This window comes from Thunnus thynnus, chromosome 15 (assembly GCF_963924715.1).
Source record: "Thunnus thynnus chromosome 15, fThuThy2.1, whole genome shotgun sequence".
NCBI classification, from domain to species: domain Eukaryota; kingdom Metazoa; phylum Chordata; class Actinopteri; order Scombriformes; family Scombridae; genus Thunnus; species Thunnus thynnus.
The window spans coordinates 12,502,005-12,518,293 of record NC_089531.1 but is presented as its reverse complement, the minus strand read 5'-3'; the positions used below and the strand labels follow the sequence as shown (position 1 = coordinate 12,518,293).

The following is a 16,289-nucleotide window of genomic DNA, read 5'->3' as shown; positions in this document are numbered from 1 at the left end:
AATGTGTAGGAGGAGTGCAAATCAGAGTTGAAAACAATTAAATGCAGAAAATTCATAAAATTACCTGTAATGACATTGGTCTGTGCTCACACAAGCTTCAAAATGTCAGTGTTTTAGTCAATCAATAGGGCTCAAATCAAAGACCTCCCATTAGTAACCTGACAGCTAGAAAAACAGACTTGTGACCGCATGTTGCTGCTTTGAATCCCCACACCAGTCAGAAAAACTCCCCTTCCTGTTGATGGACATCTGACTAAGGGCAAGACATACTGTATGTAGCTTTACCCAAGTGCATTGAAATGTGTTGTATAAGAATATGTATGAGACACAGAGATGATCATGCAAACTGGATTGCCCTCCTCTAGCTAACCAGAATCATTCTCAGATTTAAATAAAACTTTCTCTATGAGTCAAAAAATTACAAGGCAATGGTATTCCCAACTGTGTAATTTTCTAATTCCTGTAGTGGACCTAGTCATTGCCTCTGAGAAGCACTTAAAAGCTTGTGGCCTGTGGTACTGTTTAATCACATCATACATTCTGAGTACATTTATATTTTCCTATAGAAAGTAGACTGTGCAGTTACACTCTCTGTTTACATCGTGCACAGGCTCTCTGTTGTGTTCCCGATTAGCCTATAGCTGATTATAGTAGGAATTAATTCTTTTTATCGTATTATCAGAATAATATTGCTGAAAAGAACAGAGCACCCTCTGACTGGAAAGGAGGCTCATTCTGTGTAATTACCCATTAAAAGCAATGCCATACAGAAGAGCTTCATGAAACACTCACTAACCCTGGCAGTAAGTGCTGAGCCAATAATAGTTCAGGTCATAGAGCCCATACTGGCAGGACTCAAACCCTCTTTCAGTAGTGGGACAGCAGGATGTACAAATCCCTCTCTTACTGGCAAGCTGGCAAACACCTGTGGAAAAATTCAATGAAAGCTACTACTGTTGAGCCAAATTACTGTAATCTATAAACAGAGATGAGGGTGAAAATGTATTAGGCAAAATATGACCAAACACAACAAAATGGGAATCAGTTATGAGAGTTTTGACTGTGATTATCACTTGACAACCATGCTTGACAGTTTTTAAAATAAATTGCACATGATTATTACCTTCAAGACAGCACAGTACAGAGGCTGCGTTACACAAAAGAATTTAAACAAGCCTCATTTTCCTCACCCCTTATGGATGTTGTGTTCATCAGAAAATAATGCAATTAGGCTCAAATAAAAGAAAAAGAAACGTCCTGAATGGTTTGAAAATGAATGCTTGTCTTAAAATCATTACAGAGCTAATACACAACTTAACTAAAAAGGAACTATACAACTGCTATTAAAACCCTACTGTCTTTCTGTGTCAGAAAATCATTAGCCCTTTCACCACCAACTCAACCTGACTGAAAAGGATGTGATGCCCATGGGCCTTGACTTAAGCACACACAATACAGGTTAAACAAGTAAAACCTGGCCATAATAAGAGCTGCTTGTTTCCTTTGCCATTTCCTTTATGAAATGGTAATAACCTCATCTCCAACACTGGGGCTCATCAAACATCGATGCCTTCGAGTAGCTCTCTCCAAATGCCACAAACAAAGACTCCTTTACAGACTCCTGACAATAACAGTGGTCAACCAGCCTGAAAATAACAAAAGTGTCTTGTTAAAACCAGATTCATGTTCTTTAAAACATGCACGCACGGGCTGAATGTCCTGCTCACAGTTTAACAATGGTGTGTTCTTCACTGTGTGAATTTTGATGGGTTAACAGTTAATGAACCCAGAGAAATCATTATGCATCAGGCAGTTGGATTATTTCCCAAGGGATCCTGTCTTCCTGACTTCCATGCCTAGGGAGGGAATGAAGTTAGCAGCTATACAGCGACTCCTTTTCACTGGGCAGCCAGGGGTCAAGTTTCGTCAGAAGCATGCACATGTTCATGCATGCACACATATACATATAGGCGCACACACACACATGGTAGTGGACAACCCTACACCAAGCCAGTCAGCTGGCTGTGCATTTTAAACTTAGCAGTGTAACCAGTTTCTTTTTTGGGGTTGTTAAACACTGCTGTGTGTTTGATGCTCATCATCTCATGTGTGACTGTAAGGTTACACCTAGCAAACAGGATGTTCGTGTACACTCACCCACAACTCAGTTAAAACATCATAAAGACAAGAATGTGGTAGTTGCTGTGTCAGCTACTGTAATTCACGTGTCTGATATTGCGGGAAATGGTTTCTTTTTCGGTTCCAAGTCTAACCTCTTCTCGTTTCACAAGCTTGCAACAGCAAAATTAGCAGCATTTCCTGTCACAACAACGCTGATCTATTTTAGGCGCATTTTATATGCAAATTAGCCTTTTATTAATGTGCTCTAAAATGTTCCAGCAGATCTTACCAAGTGTCTTGCTGGGACAAAGAACATCAAGAAGCGGACTGGTGAACCTGTTGAGCATTAGGGGATGTAAGCCACGGCACAAAGCTAACGTAACGTTACTGGTAACGTATATACAGTAACGTTAGCTAACGTTAAGTTAATTAATGACAGGCTTATAAACTTGACAGACCTACTCAGACAACACCAGAGGCTTATCATGTCTAATTATATGTAAGCTTAATGCTTGAACAAACGACGCTGTCCAAACTTGTCAGCTAACATGACATTTATTTATTAGCGTTAACTTCAGGTACTAACGGTAATAACGTTAACGCTAACTGAACAGGCTTGCCCGGCTATATTTCATTAGCTAGCAAGTAATATCTAGTAAGCCTTGAAGACGAGCCAAACACCTAAAAACCGCCAGGAAAACACATTCCTACAAACTGTATATTTTAATAAACGCTTATACGAGGGACCTGAACACAGCTTGTACCCATGCCACGTGTCAGAACTAGAAAGCCGGCTAACAATAGCGGCCGCCGGATGGTGCCTCACTGAATCTGACTCCCAAGCATCCCTACTACTTCTCCGGCTGCTTGGCAAACAAGGGGTAACCCCGGACAAAGAGCCATACAGATATAACGGCGGGCTAACGGTTATCTGTGTCGTGCGGGTACTTACTGTTCTCAAGAGGGGCCTCATTTGTTCCGAAGGTTCTTCCATTTCACCTGCTGCCAGTCTTCTGCCCACCGTTAGCTGTTTTTTTTGCCGGTTGATGTGCAGAGGAGACCGGGCTCGGTGACACTTCAGTGAACTGAGGGTTGGCTGTGCTTTCCCTGACGACGCCGTAAGGACACGCCTCCATAATGATTGACAGTGATGGATTGCCAATACGCTTTCAATAGCCGGCATTTTCAGCCAATCAAATCCAAGAACGTAACGATGGAGTTGGGGGCTAGTTCCTTGTTGCCTCAAAGTCCCAAGCGGGCTTTTTGTGTTACGAAGTTGGACGTACAATAGCTGTTGAAATCCATAACATATCCATTTGAATTCTACCCTAGATCCACAAATTTTAAATCATTTTGGATTACTGGAAGATTAAGATAATGGATTTGAATAATTTAGCGTCAATGAGGAGTAAGAACAAGCTATTTGACATCATATCACACTTTAAGCTACTTAAAGTCTGTTTTAAAACAATAGTCAGGTGTCAAATGAACATTGAAATAGGATTTTCTCTCCACAATCAATCCTCCTGTTCATACTGGCCATTAGAAGATTCCTTCATAATGCACTTACACTGTAAGTGATGGGGGACAAAATCAACAAGCCTCCTGTGCAAAAATGTATTTAAAAGTTTATCTGAAGCTAATATGAAGCTCCAGCCATCCAAATTAGTCAAATCAAGTAGATGACATTACAGACCTTTTAGTGCCAAAGTCCCTCTTTTTGTTGCTATACTGCCGCAGCTCAACAGGGAAACACTGTCTGAGGAAACACAAAGAGGGAATTTGATGCTAAAAAGACTGTAAATGTGTCAAATACTTGATATGACTAACTTGGACAAGCCTCATATAGGCTTTAGATAAACGTTTAAAGGCATTTTTTGCACAAAACGACTATATGGACACACTGTGGATTTTTGCCCCCCATCACTTACATTGAAAGTACATTTGAAGGGGATTTTTTTATAGCCAGTATGAACAGGAGGAATGATTACAGCGAGGAAAACCTCTTTCTGCTACTGACCAATCTGTAAATAACATGGATTAATACTAAACAATTAAATTACTATTCATGTTTTCTAATGCTGATAGATATTTGTTTACACTGGCAATTGTAAGTAAATTAGCAGTAAAATAGGCTCTATTCTCATTTATGATAAGAAAAGAACATTTAGTTTGGAATTATAACATCAATGCCCTGCCCTAAGTTTCAGTTAACAAAACTTGAACTAGGTATGCCTATGTTATCTTTTGCAAATCCATTTGCAGCCATGAGGAAAGTGCAGACACTCTAGCATACATTCATTCACTGTCAAATGACGTCACTGTCCCTGTTGTCTTCTTAATCCTCCTCCTAGGCTATAAAAGTCAAACATTTTACCTTTTCCAAATATAGCTAATGACTGCACTTGCAGCTGTGAAGAAAGCAGGCACTCTAGCATGAATTCACCATCACTGATAATTTCCTCTTCTTTGTGCTCCTCTTATACATGTCATACAATGTCTAACAAAAATTTTAAACAAAATTTACCGTTTGGGCCTTTGAAGTGAAATTAGACTTCAAAAGGCCTCAAGAGGTTGAGAGAAACAAACAGCCAGATAGATATTGTATGAAGATGTTTAGTTTCACCTTAACTCTATATTCACTCATAAATATAATGAAAAGATGACAAGAGAGAAGACAAATGTGTTACGGGCACATTGTTAAACTGTGAAACAAATGCTTAACTTATACTAAAATGTATAGGCACTCATAGGCTTTCTCAAACTATCTCAATTAAAATGATGCTAAACCTGTGTCTTGAGGTGGGAGATTAACAAAGATCATCATCATATCTGTGGGGCTTATGTGAGTGTAGCCTGATTAAACTAATAGAAAGTATTCGCACTAACTCTAAATTAAATCCTCCTTATCACCCTACCGCCTCTTCATTTAGGCTTGTCATCCATCTTCCATAAAATCACCTCGCTTACCATGTATTAAGAATAGATAGAACAACTGTGTAATAATTATTTTTCACCAGCAGATGGCAATGCTGTATCAACCATTTCTCTCTGGCCATGCGAGACAGCTCAGAAATGAGCATGTTGAATTCGATCTTCAGAGTTTATGCTGTCACGTCTCTTTTATTCCTGGTCAATTAGGCTACATAATCTGTGAAATGAAATAGTCTGTAACTGCCTACACATATAATTGACTTTTTAAGCAGCCAAAACAAAAATCTATTTGGCTTGACTGATCACAAACAAAGCTTTAAATGAAATAAAACAATTAGAGCCTGAGGGTAAATACACCAGGTCAAGTTGGAGTTGGTTATCATGGAATAATCTTGACCTATACAATTACTTTTAATTGCCCAGGCCAGGAAGACATTTAAGGACGACCTTTCCTCCAGACCTGTGGGGTTTAGCACAGACTCATCTATTCTTCTGCCGCAATTACAGTGAACACCCTCTGTTATATGTATTATCATAAAATCACTTTATCATATCATAAACTTAACTGCAATGGAGTACAATACAGTTAGAATGGAAATCAGGCAGGTGCAAACAGCAAAAGAAGTCTGTTCTTTCAGGAGTTCATGGGTGCCTTCCTTTAAATAGAGCCCATACCTCACCCGCCCATCAACCTCCGGCATAATCACGCGGCAGCTCAGAAATAGAACTGCGAGGTGGGAGATCAAACTATCACCTCTTAATTGTACCCTGAGTCTTAAAGATGCTGAGAGCCCATTAGCGCACAAAGAAGTGTGCTGTGTACCACTCATGAAACATGCATCCGCATAATGCAGCTGGGAGATGAGTCAGAAGTTAGACAAGTGGAAGAAGCACCACACTGGCATCCACCTGTGCTGGGACTCACGTAAAGAGATGCAGACTGCAAGGTGTGGAGATGATGAGAAAGAAAGTTTTCTCTTTCAAAGATTTTTCAGAAGAAAAAGACAAAAAGAAAAGTGCACTGAACTTTCTGTATTGAAAGAATTACAATCATTGTCCTTTAATATCAAATGTAATATCTAACAGAAAAGACATGGCTGCAGAACTTAAAAAGTCTATACAAAGGTCACACAGATATTTATATTTAGCTGCAAGCAGCAAGAGGTGACAGAATTGAGAGTGTAGCATCCTAGGTGCAAGCCACCAAACGAATATTGACTGTGTCTTGTTTTGTCCCAGAAAGCTGAGGAAATTAAGACTCCCTCTTTCCCATAAGGTTTAGTGGATGTTGTTTTTTCTTCAGTGGTGAGGCCTTCTGAGGGTGCCAAGAGAGAAGGAAGGGAATGTGAAATTCCCAAATCTGTTGGAGCGCCCCATCAAAGTGCCAATGCATTGATTTTGACCACAGATCTTTTCCACCTGGCTGCCTCTGCATGCCCTACCCCAAACATCACTCTCAAGACCTGGGTCTTGTGGGAACCATAGTGCCCCCGAATCCTGTTCAACTCCTCTGGGACCCTCAGAAGAGGGGGGAGTAGAGGCCAGTGACCAGCGTGGTGTACCCAAATCGACGCAGGGATGGGTAGATGTTGGGAGGGGTAGGTTGTGGAGATGGTAAATGGTGGTGGTGGTCAGAAGGGGAAGGGGGGAAGGGGGAAAGAAGGAGGGGAGGCTCCGGCCTGTTGAGATGTGTCCCACTGCCCTCCAGAGGGAACACAGGGGTTTGAAATCAATGTGCTGTTAAGTGCAGCTTAGCCGCGGGATACTCTCTCTAACATTACCCATGGACCAGTGAGTCAGGACTCTGCCTGCGCGCTGCACACGCCGTCTGAGGGCACCAACATGAGGCCCTTCTGCGCCTCCGGTTCCTCTCACCTCCATGCTCTCTGCCAACACTCAACGCCCTTCTCCAAACAGTTGTGGCCCTGCTAACTTGAGACTCATCTCACACCAGGGTCTCACTCCAACAGACCTGTGAGCAATACACTCGTACTGTAGTCAGCCCACCCCCCCATTCACTGCTGATGAACCAATTCCAATGGAGGTAGTGAGACTAAATAAAGCATTGTGTTGTGCACATAAACACCTGAGGCGAGCTAAAAGGAGAGCCTTTGTCAGCATCATTAAAACGGTCAAAGCCCATGACCTCCACTTAATAATGCAAAGAACATATGGTTATCATACCTAAAACAGAATATCATATGGCATGCGGTGGTGCCAGAAGGTATCTAATATTGTGTTTGTTTGAATAATTATCCCCAAGGGTGTTACAATATAACAGTGTGTCCACATTCTTGAGAAAGAAATGAGAGCTGTGTGCATCATTTCAGAAACTACTACAAAAAACAAAATCTGACTTATTGCCGCCTAATGACATTAACCTCAAGATGTTTAAACCGAAGCTCTTTGTAAAATAATAGCCATTAACTAGATCATGGGTGAATACATCACAAAACAACAGAATGGTCATATGAGACTCAGATTGTCCCTGAGGAACACTTTTGCAGTAATGCTAACTGGCTTGATAATCATTTAACAGGGGTGACATTTATCAACACATCAAAAGGGGAAATATAGTGTGAAGACGAAACATAATCGCCACCGTTTCAGTCTTGCCTGTCTGTAGGTTACTTCTAAAAGGGGTGTCTAAAAAATCTTGACCCAAACACACGTCTGCCTGTGGCTGCATTTAGTCAGTGAGAGCAGTAATAGTGTGTGACTGAAGGTGAGGAAACGGCCTCGGGCCTTCATCTGTGTTTAGATGTCAGCCCTCCTTGGGTACAATGTCTCCGAAGCCTCCTTGGCCTTTCTTACATGAACTCTCAACATGGTCACCAATAGACAGCCTGAGGGAAGGGCACAGACACGCGACTGTTCACATGCATAAAACAAGAAGAAGAAATTGAGAACTTGATACTCTATAAATTCTGTAAAACGCTGGTTGCTTCTCACTGGATATACTATAGTTCTCATAGGCCTTGTATTACTGACATTACACCACAACTCAGTCAATTACTGAGATTGTAGCTAGCAATGTTAACAACAGCAGTAGATCACAATAGTCAATTCTTCAGGTCTTATCCCAATGCGCGTATCTCCTATAACTCAACATGGACTGAATTTGTGGAAGCATGCTGTAGAGGTGTCTATTGATTACTATACTTCTTGCATGAATGGTTTAGAAAGACACAATCTATCGACCTGTTGCTGGATTTTGGAGTTGTCGGACTGTTATTAAGTTGTGGAATATCCATCAAATAAATTATGAGAGGATGTTTACAGGAGACTGAGGACGATGCTCATCATCTTAAACAAAGATGAATGGATATCTTGCCCTGTTCTTGTTAAACAATATGAAAGTCATGCTGTATGTGTCACAGTATTATCTTTTGAAATGTGCTTGCACCTTTGTATGTATTTCTTGTATTTGGCACATAATGTGAGCCTTGCATAACGGTGAAAAGACTGCCAAGAGCTCACAGTAGAAACACAACAAAGGTGCTCAAGGTGGCTTTGAAGTCTAGATACTGACTAATAACTGGCTAGTTGCTGGTTGAGAGAAATACACAATTTCTCCTTGTAAAATGATCATTGATTTTCTCTCTAACTGTCAGTGTATCAATTAACATCACATCACTGTTGCTCGATTCTCCGCTGCTTGTAGTTGCTGTTTGTCCAGTCATAATCTTGACAGCTATTCACCACCTTACAGCCACTGATGAGCGGAGGTCGAAACAACATGAAAGGAGAAGAAAAACATCATCAGATGCTCTGAAATACAATTTGCTGACATGCACAAGTGCAAACATTTTTATTCTCCAGGCTCGAAACTCCCCCCCCCCCCCGCAGAGCCTTTTTCTTACAGCTTTCCTGAGAGGCCAGGGCAATCAAGCACTCTACCTTGTTAGGAGGTGTTAATTGGAGTTAGTCAGACTCCTCACTTTGTCAAGGAGTCTGACAACAGAATTAATTAGAATTCAAGTATGTAAATCAATTCAAATTGGGGTCCTTATGGGGGAGGATTTGAAGTATTTTCACTGAGGAAAAAACAGGTGCTGAGAACATGAGCCAAGTAGTCTCTGTGTGAATATTATGACTTCTCTTTTCATGGAATTTATCTCTGCTGCTTTTTCACTCATCCACATTTGGAGAGGCCATAGAATTACAGTATAAATAGAGGTGTTGAGTTGTACATTGCCCTTAGTTGGATGGTTGATGGACCATTTTCCATTTAGCCTGTTTTCCTATCTTCTAAGTACACATGCCTCACATGCAGTTGCATTACTTAGGTAAATGATAAAATGTGTGAAAGTACCATGGCAACAACAGAAGGAATAGGACTAAGTGCTTTTGTGTGCTTTTCGCCTAATTGGATCTATGTTGTGCGTCATGTCATGTAAGACATGTAAATCTCATATTTAAATCACACTTTGCTTGCTTGAATTGTGAAAACCGATGTTATCTTGTAACACTTATTTGCTTTAAAAGGATTGCTCAGCTTTTGTGCATACATGCCATGGCCTCTGAGTACTGAAATCAAAGTACTCACCGACTGCGGGCTTAAAAACTATATGTCGTTGTCATTTTTTTGTCTTTAATTCTGACTTCATTTTGTTCACAATAACTGTATATGTTGTCATTTCTTGGATAGTAACAAAAACTTTTATGCTTTATTTTAAGAATTATAAGAAAGATGTAATGGAATGATGGCCTTAATAGTAGAAGCTTATCAAATATTTGTTTGCAAACTAATATTACTGGAAATGTATTCTCAACTTATTTGCATACAATTAGTCTAATTTCTGTACAGGAGAAATACTGATAAATGCTACTAAATCGATACTCTTAGATTAAATGGGCTATAATATTATATTAATCCTCTATCAAAACATTGCATTATGCTGCAAGATTGATTTTATGCTCTAACTTGTTTCAACTTCAGGTAATTGCTTTAGGGCCTTCATTTACTCTAGGAGTCACAAATTCGTTGTTTCCAAAAGAGACCATAAAATACACAAGGCTCATACTGCAGATCACTCTACTCACACACATTCACAGTGTGATAAAACCTGTACATTTGTAATTTCCCATTGATTGAAACATTTTAACATTTAATTTCTGAAGCGGCCTTTATATATTGAAAAAAAAAAAAAAAAAGAAAGAAATTTACATCTAATTATGCTGAATATTTTAAAACTTCCATCGGTGCAATGAGTGTGAGCCATAATAGATGAATAAAACATACAGGGAAAGACATTTGGACAATGCTTTATGAAAAGCTGTTTTTATTATCCATTTAATAACACCTCCAAGAAGACAATTTGTACAAGATACATCACATTCTAAAGTGCACCAATACTGTACAACGAAAATGACTTAAATACGCAGGGGCAGAAAAATAAAAAATCACATTTGTAAAAAAAAAAAAAAAAGAAAGAAAAAAAAGTTGTAAAAATAAATGAATAAAAAGGGACATGCTTTTTCAAAAACAACAATCACTATGCATGTTTCTGCTCAGGTATGTGAGGGGCTGGCCTGGGAAAAAAACCTTGTGCAGCTTGCTTGGGGGAACACTAAGCTTTGGCACCTTTAGAGAAAAGAGAAAAAAAGACATTAACAAGGAATGGAGAGCACTCAATAATAAACAAAAGAATTATATTTAGTTTCAATAAATACAGTCTTAGGGGCTTGTGTAGAATGCATAATAACCCATGCCTTTTGGGTTGTCCTTGTTGTAATCCTCCGTAGTCAAGTCTTCACACTTGATGGTTGGGGAGTTCTCTGTGCTTGAGCCCCCAGGGGACATCCTGCGCCTCTTGCAGACCATGGAGTACACGCCAGAATCGGTAGAGTCCACCGATTTCAGTGAGTGGGACGTCTCGATCCAGGCCGAGGCCGGTGGCGCGCTCTCCTCAGGCAGCTTGTCTTTAGTGGCCCCCAGCTGGTCCTCCGGGAAGGCTGGGGGGCTTGGACGGGGGGACCAGGGCAGGCCCGTGGTCATCTTGCGCTGGTAAGAGCTTCTGGTTCCCCAGCCTGCTGCCATGGAAGCAAAGGCCGAGTCTGGGTAGTAGCTGAGGGCGTGGGATGTCTGTAGGGATAGGGGCTTGATGCCGTAGGACAGCAGGCTGCTGGTGGAATAGTCATTGTCGTACGACAGATCCAGCTTGTTGGAGCCCGGCTGCTGGACTGGGGGGACGAACCAGCGCTGGGCAGAGGCAGCCGCGCTGGCATCCTCGCTCTGTGGGGAGAGGAGGCTGTTGGTTTGGGGAACGGCCCGTTCGCCGGTGTAGAAGCGGTTCTGAGGCAGGTTGTTGACAAACTGGTCCTGAAAGAAAGGCTGCATGGCATAGCGGGCCCCGGGCACAATCTGAGTAGAGCGAGGAGAGTCTGTGGGGGATGGAGTCAACCTGTCACTCTCTGGAGCTGTGTACATCCTGTTCAACAGATGAAGAAAGAACCCACAAATACACAAAATTAGCTGCACGAATACAATTCAAGGTAAAAGCCATGTATCAAATAATGTACCACCGGAAAAACAGATAAACCACACTGCTTTAAGTGTAAGACACGTACGAGTCATAATTGTCCCGGAAGCCTTTTGCAAATGGGTTGTGATCGATCTTCAGCTGTGTGATCTGAAAGAAATAAGAAATCCTGCATAAATAATGTGCATCTTAAAGCAGATATCTGCACTGCATGAATAAAGAGCAATAATAAAGATTTTTTTTAAATAGATGTACTTCAAGATCATTTGATTTTACTGCAACTAAATAGGCAAAAAGTTTTTTTAAATAAAAAAAAAACAACAACCAAAAAACAACAACAACAACAACAACAACTAATAATAATTCATATTCTTACATCTGTGTTCTGGTAAGCAGTGACGGCTATAAACTGGTTCTCTGGGAAGGTGAAGGTCTGAGTTCTGGCCTCGTTGCTCATGTCCTCCACTCCGTCTTCTGTCACTTCAACAATGTGCAGCCGCGGCTGGTATTTGTGAAGAGACTGCAAGACAATCATCTGCAAGGGAAAGATGTGCAATAAGTAAAACGCGGCACATATCAAAAACTGAAACATAAGCGGCATAAATCTATTTGTCTTCTTTAGTCAATTAAAATCAATATTGTTTAATAAGTATCATTAAAGATGGCAATTGTACTTGTCAGTTATAATATCTGAATAATTATTTTCATAGATTACTACTAAATAAGGCCAGAAACAATGTTGATTTGAAAAAATTGAATTTGTCAGGAATTAATATTTCACCTGTGTGTTGTTGTTGTTGGCCCCTTTATTGTTGGTCAGCTTCAATTTACCAAAAGAGATTTCTTGCCTCATCCAGTGAGCACCAGTATTCGGGGATTCAGGATGAACATACATTTTGTTACCTGTAAGATTGAAATAACACTGTTAGTGATATGACAAATATTATAACACAACATGTGCAAATTATTTTGTCTGAACATTGACAAAAATAAATAACATCTGGCTTCTTAATATTATTAAATGACTGACAATGAATGATTTACCAAACATTTTATTTGTCTTAATACTTTTAGGGGAAAATACTGGTACAATAAGTGAAAATAGATTAAAACCTATGATTTTAATTTCATGTTAGATGATTGATGAAAACATTAATTGATAGAGAAGAGCTTGGAATATCTTTCATTTACTGAAATACAATTCTAAAACTTTGTTTCCACAAAAGCAGAGAACTGGTATTTTTTTATCATTATTTTCTATTTAAGTTAAAATATAAAATGAATTAATAACATTTATTTAAATGGATATAAGTCTTTAAAATACCAGTTTTTTTAAAATCCATATTTAATAAGAATTTTCACACACTAGTTGGTTCCCCGAGATATCACACTTGAGATTAAACTGTACCGAGTACAAGAGGCTAAATTGTTTCAATAAAACATTAAAAATCGCAACATATTAAATATTTTAAGTTTGCTATGAAATAAAGAAAAACTATATTTCTTCAACAATTAAATAAGGATATTTATGGCTTAATCTTTACTCCATATTTTACTCGTATATCCTCATGACTGTCACACTAAATGCAGGTTTGCTGCATTATCTCTAAACAAGTTTTATTAATTTCTTATTTGATTTAATTTCATTTTTTCACACTGAAACATTTATAAAACATGAAATTTAAATTTTCAAGAGTTGGGGGGAAAAAATTAATTATTAATTCTTTAACTCACCTTGCATATTATTATCTGCTTTTCCACAAGTGACCCACTTTCCTCCTTGAAAGCGCCAGTGATTGGGGTCAGCCAAAACAATTTCTACAAAGACATTGTAATGGGCCGTGAGGTTGAGTCCAGTGATGTTGAAACTGAGGAATGGGAACATCCGTCTGGGGAAAAAAAGGCAAAACAGAAATAATTAACAGCTGTGCAGGGGGAAACAACACTTTGACATTGGATGCCTTCACATGATGCATTTGGCAGAATTCTTGACTAACATCAAATCTGAAATGAATGTATATTTTTTCTCCAGTGTCATGTTTAGCCTGTTGCGTAATTGTACATTTACAATTTACCAAAAACGAAAACTGGAAATTTATAGCACCTTGGATCATGTGCGTAAAATTTTGCTCATGCGCAAAAAGTTGTGAAAGGTTAAGTTGTCAAAAAACCGACAAACTGAAAGTACAAGAACGAAAATTTCATATTCTGGAGATGAGTGTATGAGTGTTTAAATTAGGAAGTTAAAGCCACCGGCAGCGCATCTGCTTACCTGCCCTGTTTGGTGATGATCATCTCGGTCTGGTGCCGGTGGAATTTCAGCCACAGAGGCCGGTTGCAGAGATAGACCTGCGCTCTGGCTCCGGCGGCAGAACCCGGCAGAGACATGGAGCCAATACCCGTCCCCGTCCCAGGATAGGAAGGGTACAAACAGCCCGGACCCTGGCTGAACTGGTACCCTCCGCTGCTAAACTGGCTCCGTCCGGTGCACACGGAAGAGGAGGAGAAGCCTGTTGGCGGCAGGACGGATCCGTAATGAAGTGAAGCCGGATACCTGGAGCTGCTGGACCCGGTGTACACCGACCCGGTCTGTCCTGCATAGGGAAAGAGGGAACAGGGGCTTGCCATGTCGGAACTCGCCTGGGAGGACGAGATGAAGTATCTGTCAGAGCCAAGTTCATCTATGTTGTAACGCCGACCGCTCGTCAACTCGTCCTCACCGAGCACCGGGGAGCCTTTCCTCCCATCGGGCCCGGTTTTAGTGAAGGCGTCCCCCTCTCCCTCGCCCAGCATCCCGTTTCCCACCCCGCTCAGATATTTCTTAGGAGCGCTGTTAGACTCTGATTCCGTCCGGTCGACTTCTTGATAGTCAAGCTGCGATGATGGCCTCGGGCTGTTGTTGGCACTGTCCGACGAGGAAAGATTGTAAAAGGTCTTGGGTAAATTGATGCTAGCGCTGGGAAGGATGTTCTCTAACTGCATTGTTTAGATCTTGCAATAAATAAGAAAGAGTTTCAAGAGAGTCCAGAGAGTCAATCTCAGCCAAGGAGGCGACACAACCACAGGCGCCCTGGTTGTTTCTGTCTGCACGCCTCCCTCCCTTACGAATGATGGAAGGAGGTTAAACCTTCTCCTCACCTACGAATTTTCAGATCAGATTATGGGTTGGACATGGGCTGTTCAGAGGCTCTTATACGATGTAGTTCTCCATAGACCCAAACGATTGTAAGCGTTAAGGGGAGGGGCTTTTTGGAGAAACACGCTGGGGCACCAACCCTCTCCACAGCCAATGGTCGCACTACTCTAATTCAATTAGAAAGCGTCTTTTAGAAATAAGAACAAGGAAAAATTTGTGATGCTTACAGATAAGTTTAGTTTTTAACTTTCATATTCCAAGCACTGACTGGAGCGTTGTGGCGTTCTCTTTACGCAGCTTAAGCTCAATATATCGTTTTTATAATCAATTACATGTGCAAATAACCTTTAGTTTGTTGTTGAAACTGAGTTAAACATTATTCCTAAGAGATTAGAACGACACGCAGATTTTTTTGTCACATTTTTATCTCGAAGACTAAACAGGAAATAGTCTACATTAATCGCGTTGTCCAGCATTCCTCATCGCGCTCTCACACTCACTTCCAAACTTTCCGCTTTGGATTCAAGTTATCACGTCTAAGCACAGCAGCACAAAATATATATCCACCTTCAGATATGGCCTGTCAGTTTATATCCACACACTTACCCCTGGAGACTTATCGTTGATGAACAGCAAACACACAGAGAGACCTTTCCACCCCTGCAAACACTCCAGCACGTTCAAAAAAATTCACATGTGCACCTTATTTCCTATAATTGGCCTCCGTTTTTTCTTCTCCGTCCACGTTTTCAGCCTTGTCTCTAATAAAAGTATCGACTATCGGGACTGGTTGATGAGAAATACTTGAAATAAAAAAAAAAAATTTGTCACTTCTTGAAAAAAAAAGTCGAATAAAGTCAGTTGACTTTCAAACCAGGCAAGCTTTTCTATTTTTTTCTTCGGACTATGTAGCAAATATATGTATTTTTGTATTTCGGGCTTTATTTCCCTTTAGAAAAAAAATAAATAAAAACGTTTTTTTTTCTACTTTCGGGGTTTGAGTTTTTAAAAAATCTAACCTTTAAATTGCAATTAAATTGCTTATAATTAAGAGTTCACATTATATCAGGAAACATAATTCACGAAATAGATCGATCTTCTAATTTAATTTAACGTTTCAGTTTTAAAAAAAAGAGAGAAACCATTCAAATTAAGCTTAGACTCATTAGATTTCGAATATTTGAATGCAATAGGCTGCTTAATGGGGATGACCATTTTGGAAACAGGAGGGGTAAAGGTTCTTTCTTTTTTTTTAAAAAAAATGAATTTAAAATTGCACACAATAAAGAAACGGAGGTTTAAAAGGCAGCGACAAATCTCATTTAACTCACACCATTGCAATTCAATTACACTGGGTACAATTCTGGCAGAGGATGCCCCAAACGGAGAGAGAGGATGTAGGCTACTAACACGCTGAGTAACACTGCACAAGTCTGCCGGTGATACTGAAGACAGACAAGAGGGAAAAACAAACAAAACATAGATATGTAATCACAGTTTTTGTATAGTAATCCCAAAACAAAGAGGTGAACAAAAATACATCATGTTCATTTAGCATAAAATAATCCAATATTACACACACACACACAAACACACACACACAGTGAGAGAGA

At 40.1% G+C, this 16,289-nt stretch overlaps 2 protein-coding genes across 12 annotated transcripts in view; both read right to left on the bottom strand.

The window, feature by feature from the left end:
* LOC137198718 (sodium bicarbonate cotransporter 3-like) overlaps positions 1 to 3,226 on the bottom strand; it is a 47,856-nt gene extending 44,630 nt beyond the window's left edge. For all 7 annotated transcript variants that reach the window (XM_067612620.1, XM_067612616.1, XM_067612619.1 and 4 more), the window contains exon 1: positions 3,074 to 3,226. In XM_067612620.1, the coding sequence (XP_067468721.1) occupies positions 3,074 to 3,115 (42 nt within the window). In that variant the 5' untranslated portion in view covers positions 3,116 to 3,226. The remainder of the gene's footprint in view (positions 1 to 3,073) is intronic.
* Positions 3,227 to 10,307: 7,081 nt separating this feature from the next.
* eomesa (eomesodermin homolog a) lies at positions 10,308 to 15,506 on the bottom strand. Of its 5 annotated transcripts, none has more exons than XM_067612626.1 (7): positions 15,283 to 15,506; positions 13,813 to 14,445; positions 13,275 to 13,429; positions 12,322 to 12,443; positions 11,917 to 12,075; positions 11,629 to 11,690; positions 10,308 to 11,489 (listed from the first exon to the last, which is right to left on the bottom strand). In XM_067612626.1, exons 2-7 carry the CDS (start codon positions 14,331 to 14,333, stop codon positions 10,736 to 10,738), a joined length of 1,773 nt encoding a protein of 590 aa, XP_067468727.1. In that variant the 5' UTR covers positions 14,334 to 14,445; positions 15,283 to 15,506; the 3' UTR covers positions 10,308 to 10,735. The 5 variants fall into 5 exon arrangements, with proteins under 5 accessions (XP_067468727.1, XP_067468729.1, XP_067468730.1 ...); XM_067612628.1 differs by having other exon boundaries at positions 13,813 to 14,180; positions 15,283 to 15,498; XM_067612629.1 differs by having other exon boundaries at positions 13,813 to 14,134; positions 15,283 to 15,498.
* Between the last annotated feature and the right edge of the window lie 783 nt (positions 15,507 to 16,289).

What these genes read in the sequence shown, in the direction of transcription:
- eomesa (XM_067612624.1), bottom strand. Translation starts at nt 14,522, where the DNA reads ATGCAGTTAGAGAACATCCTTCCCAGCGCTAGCATCAATTTACCCAAG. An exon ending in ATCATCACCAAACAGGGCAG is followed by an intron (nt 13,430 to 13,812) that starts GTAAGCAGATGC and finishes TTTTTTCCCCAG; the next exon opens with ACGGATGTTCCCATTCCTCA. An exon ending in CTGCTTACCAGAACACAGAT is followed by an intron (nt 11,691 to 11,916) that starts GTAAGAATATGA and finishes TATTTCTTTCAG; the next exon opens with ATCACACAGCTGAAGATCGA.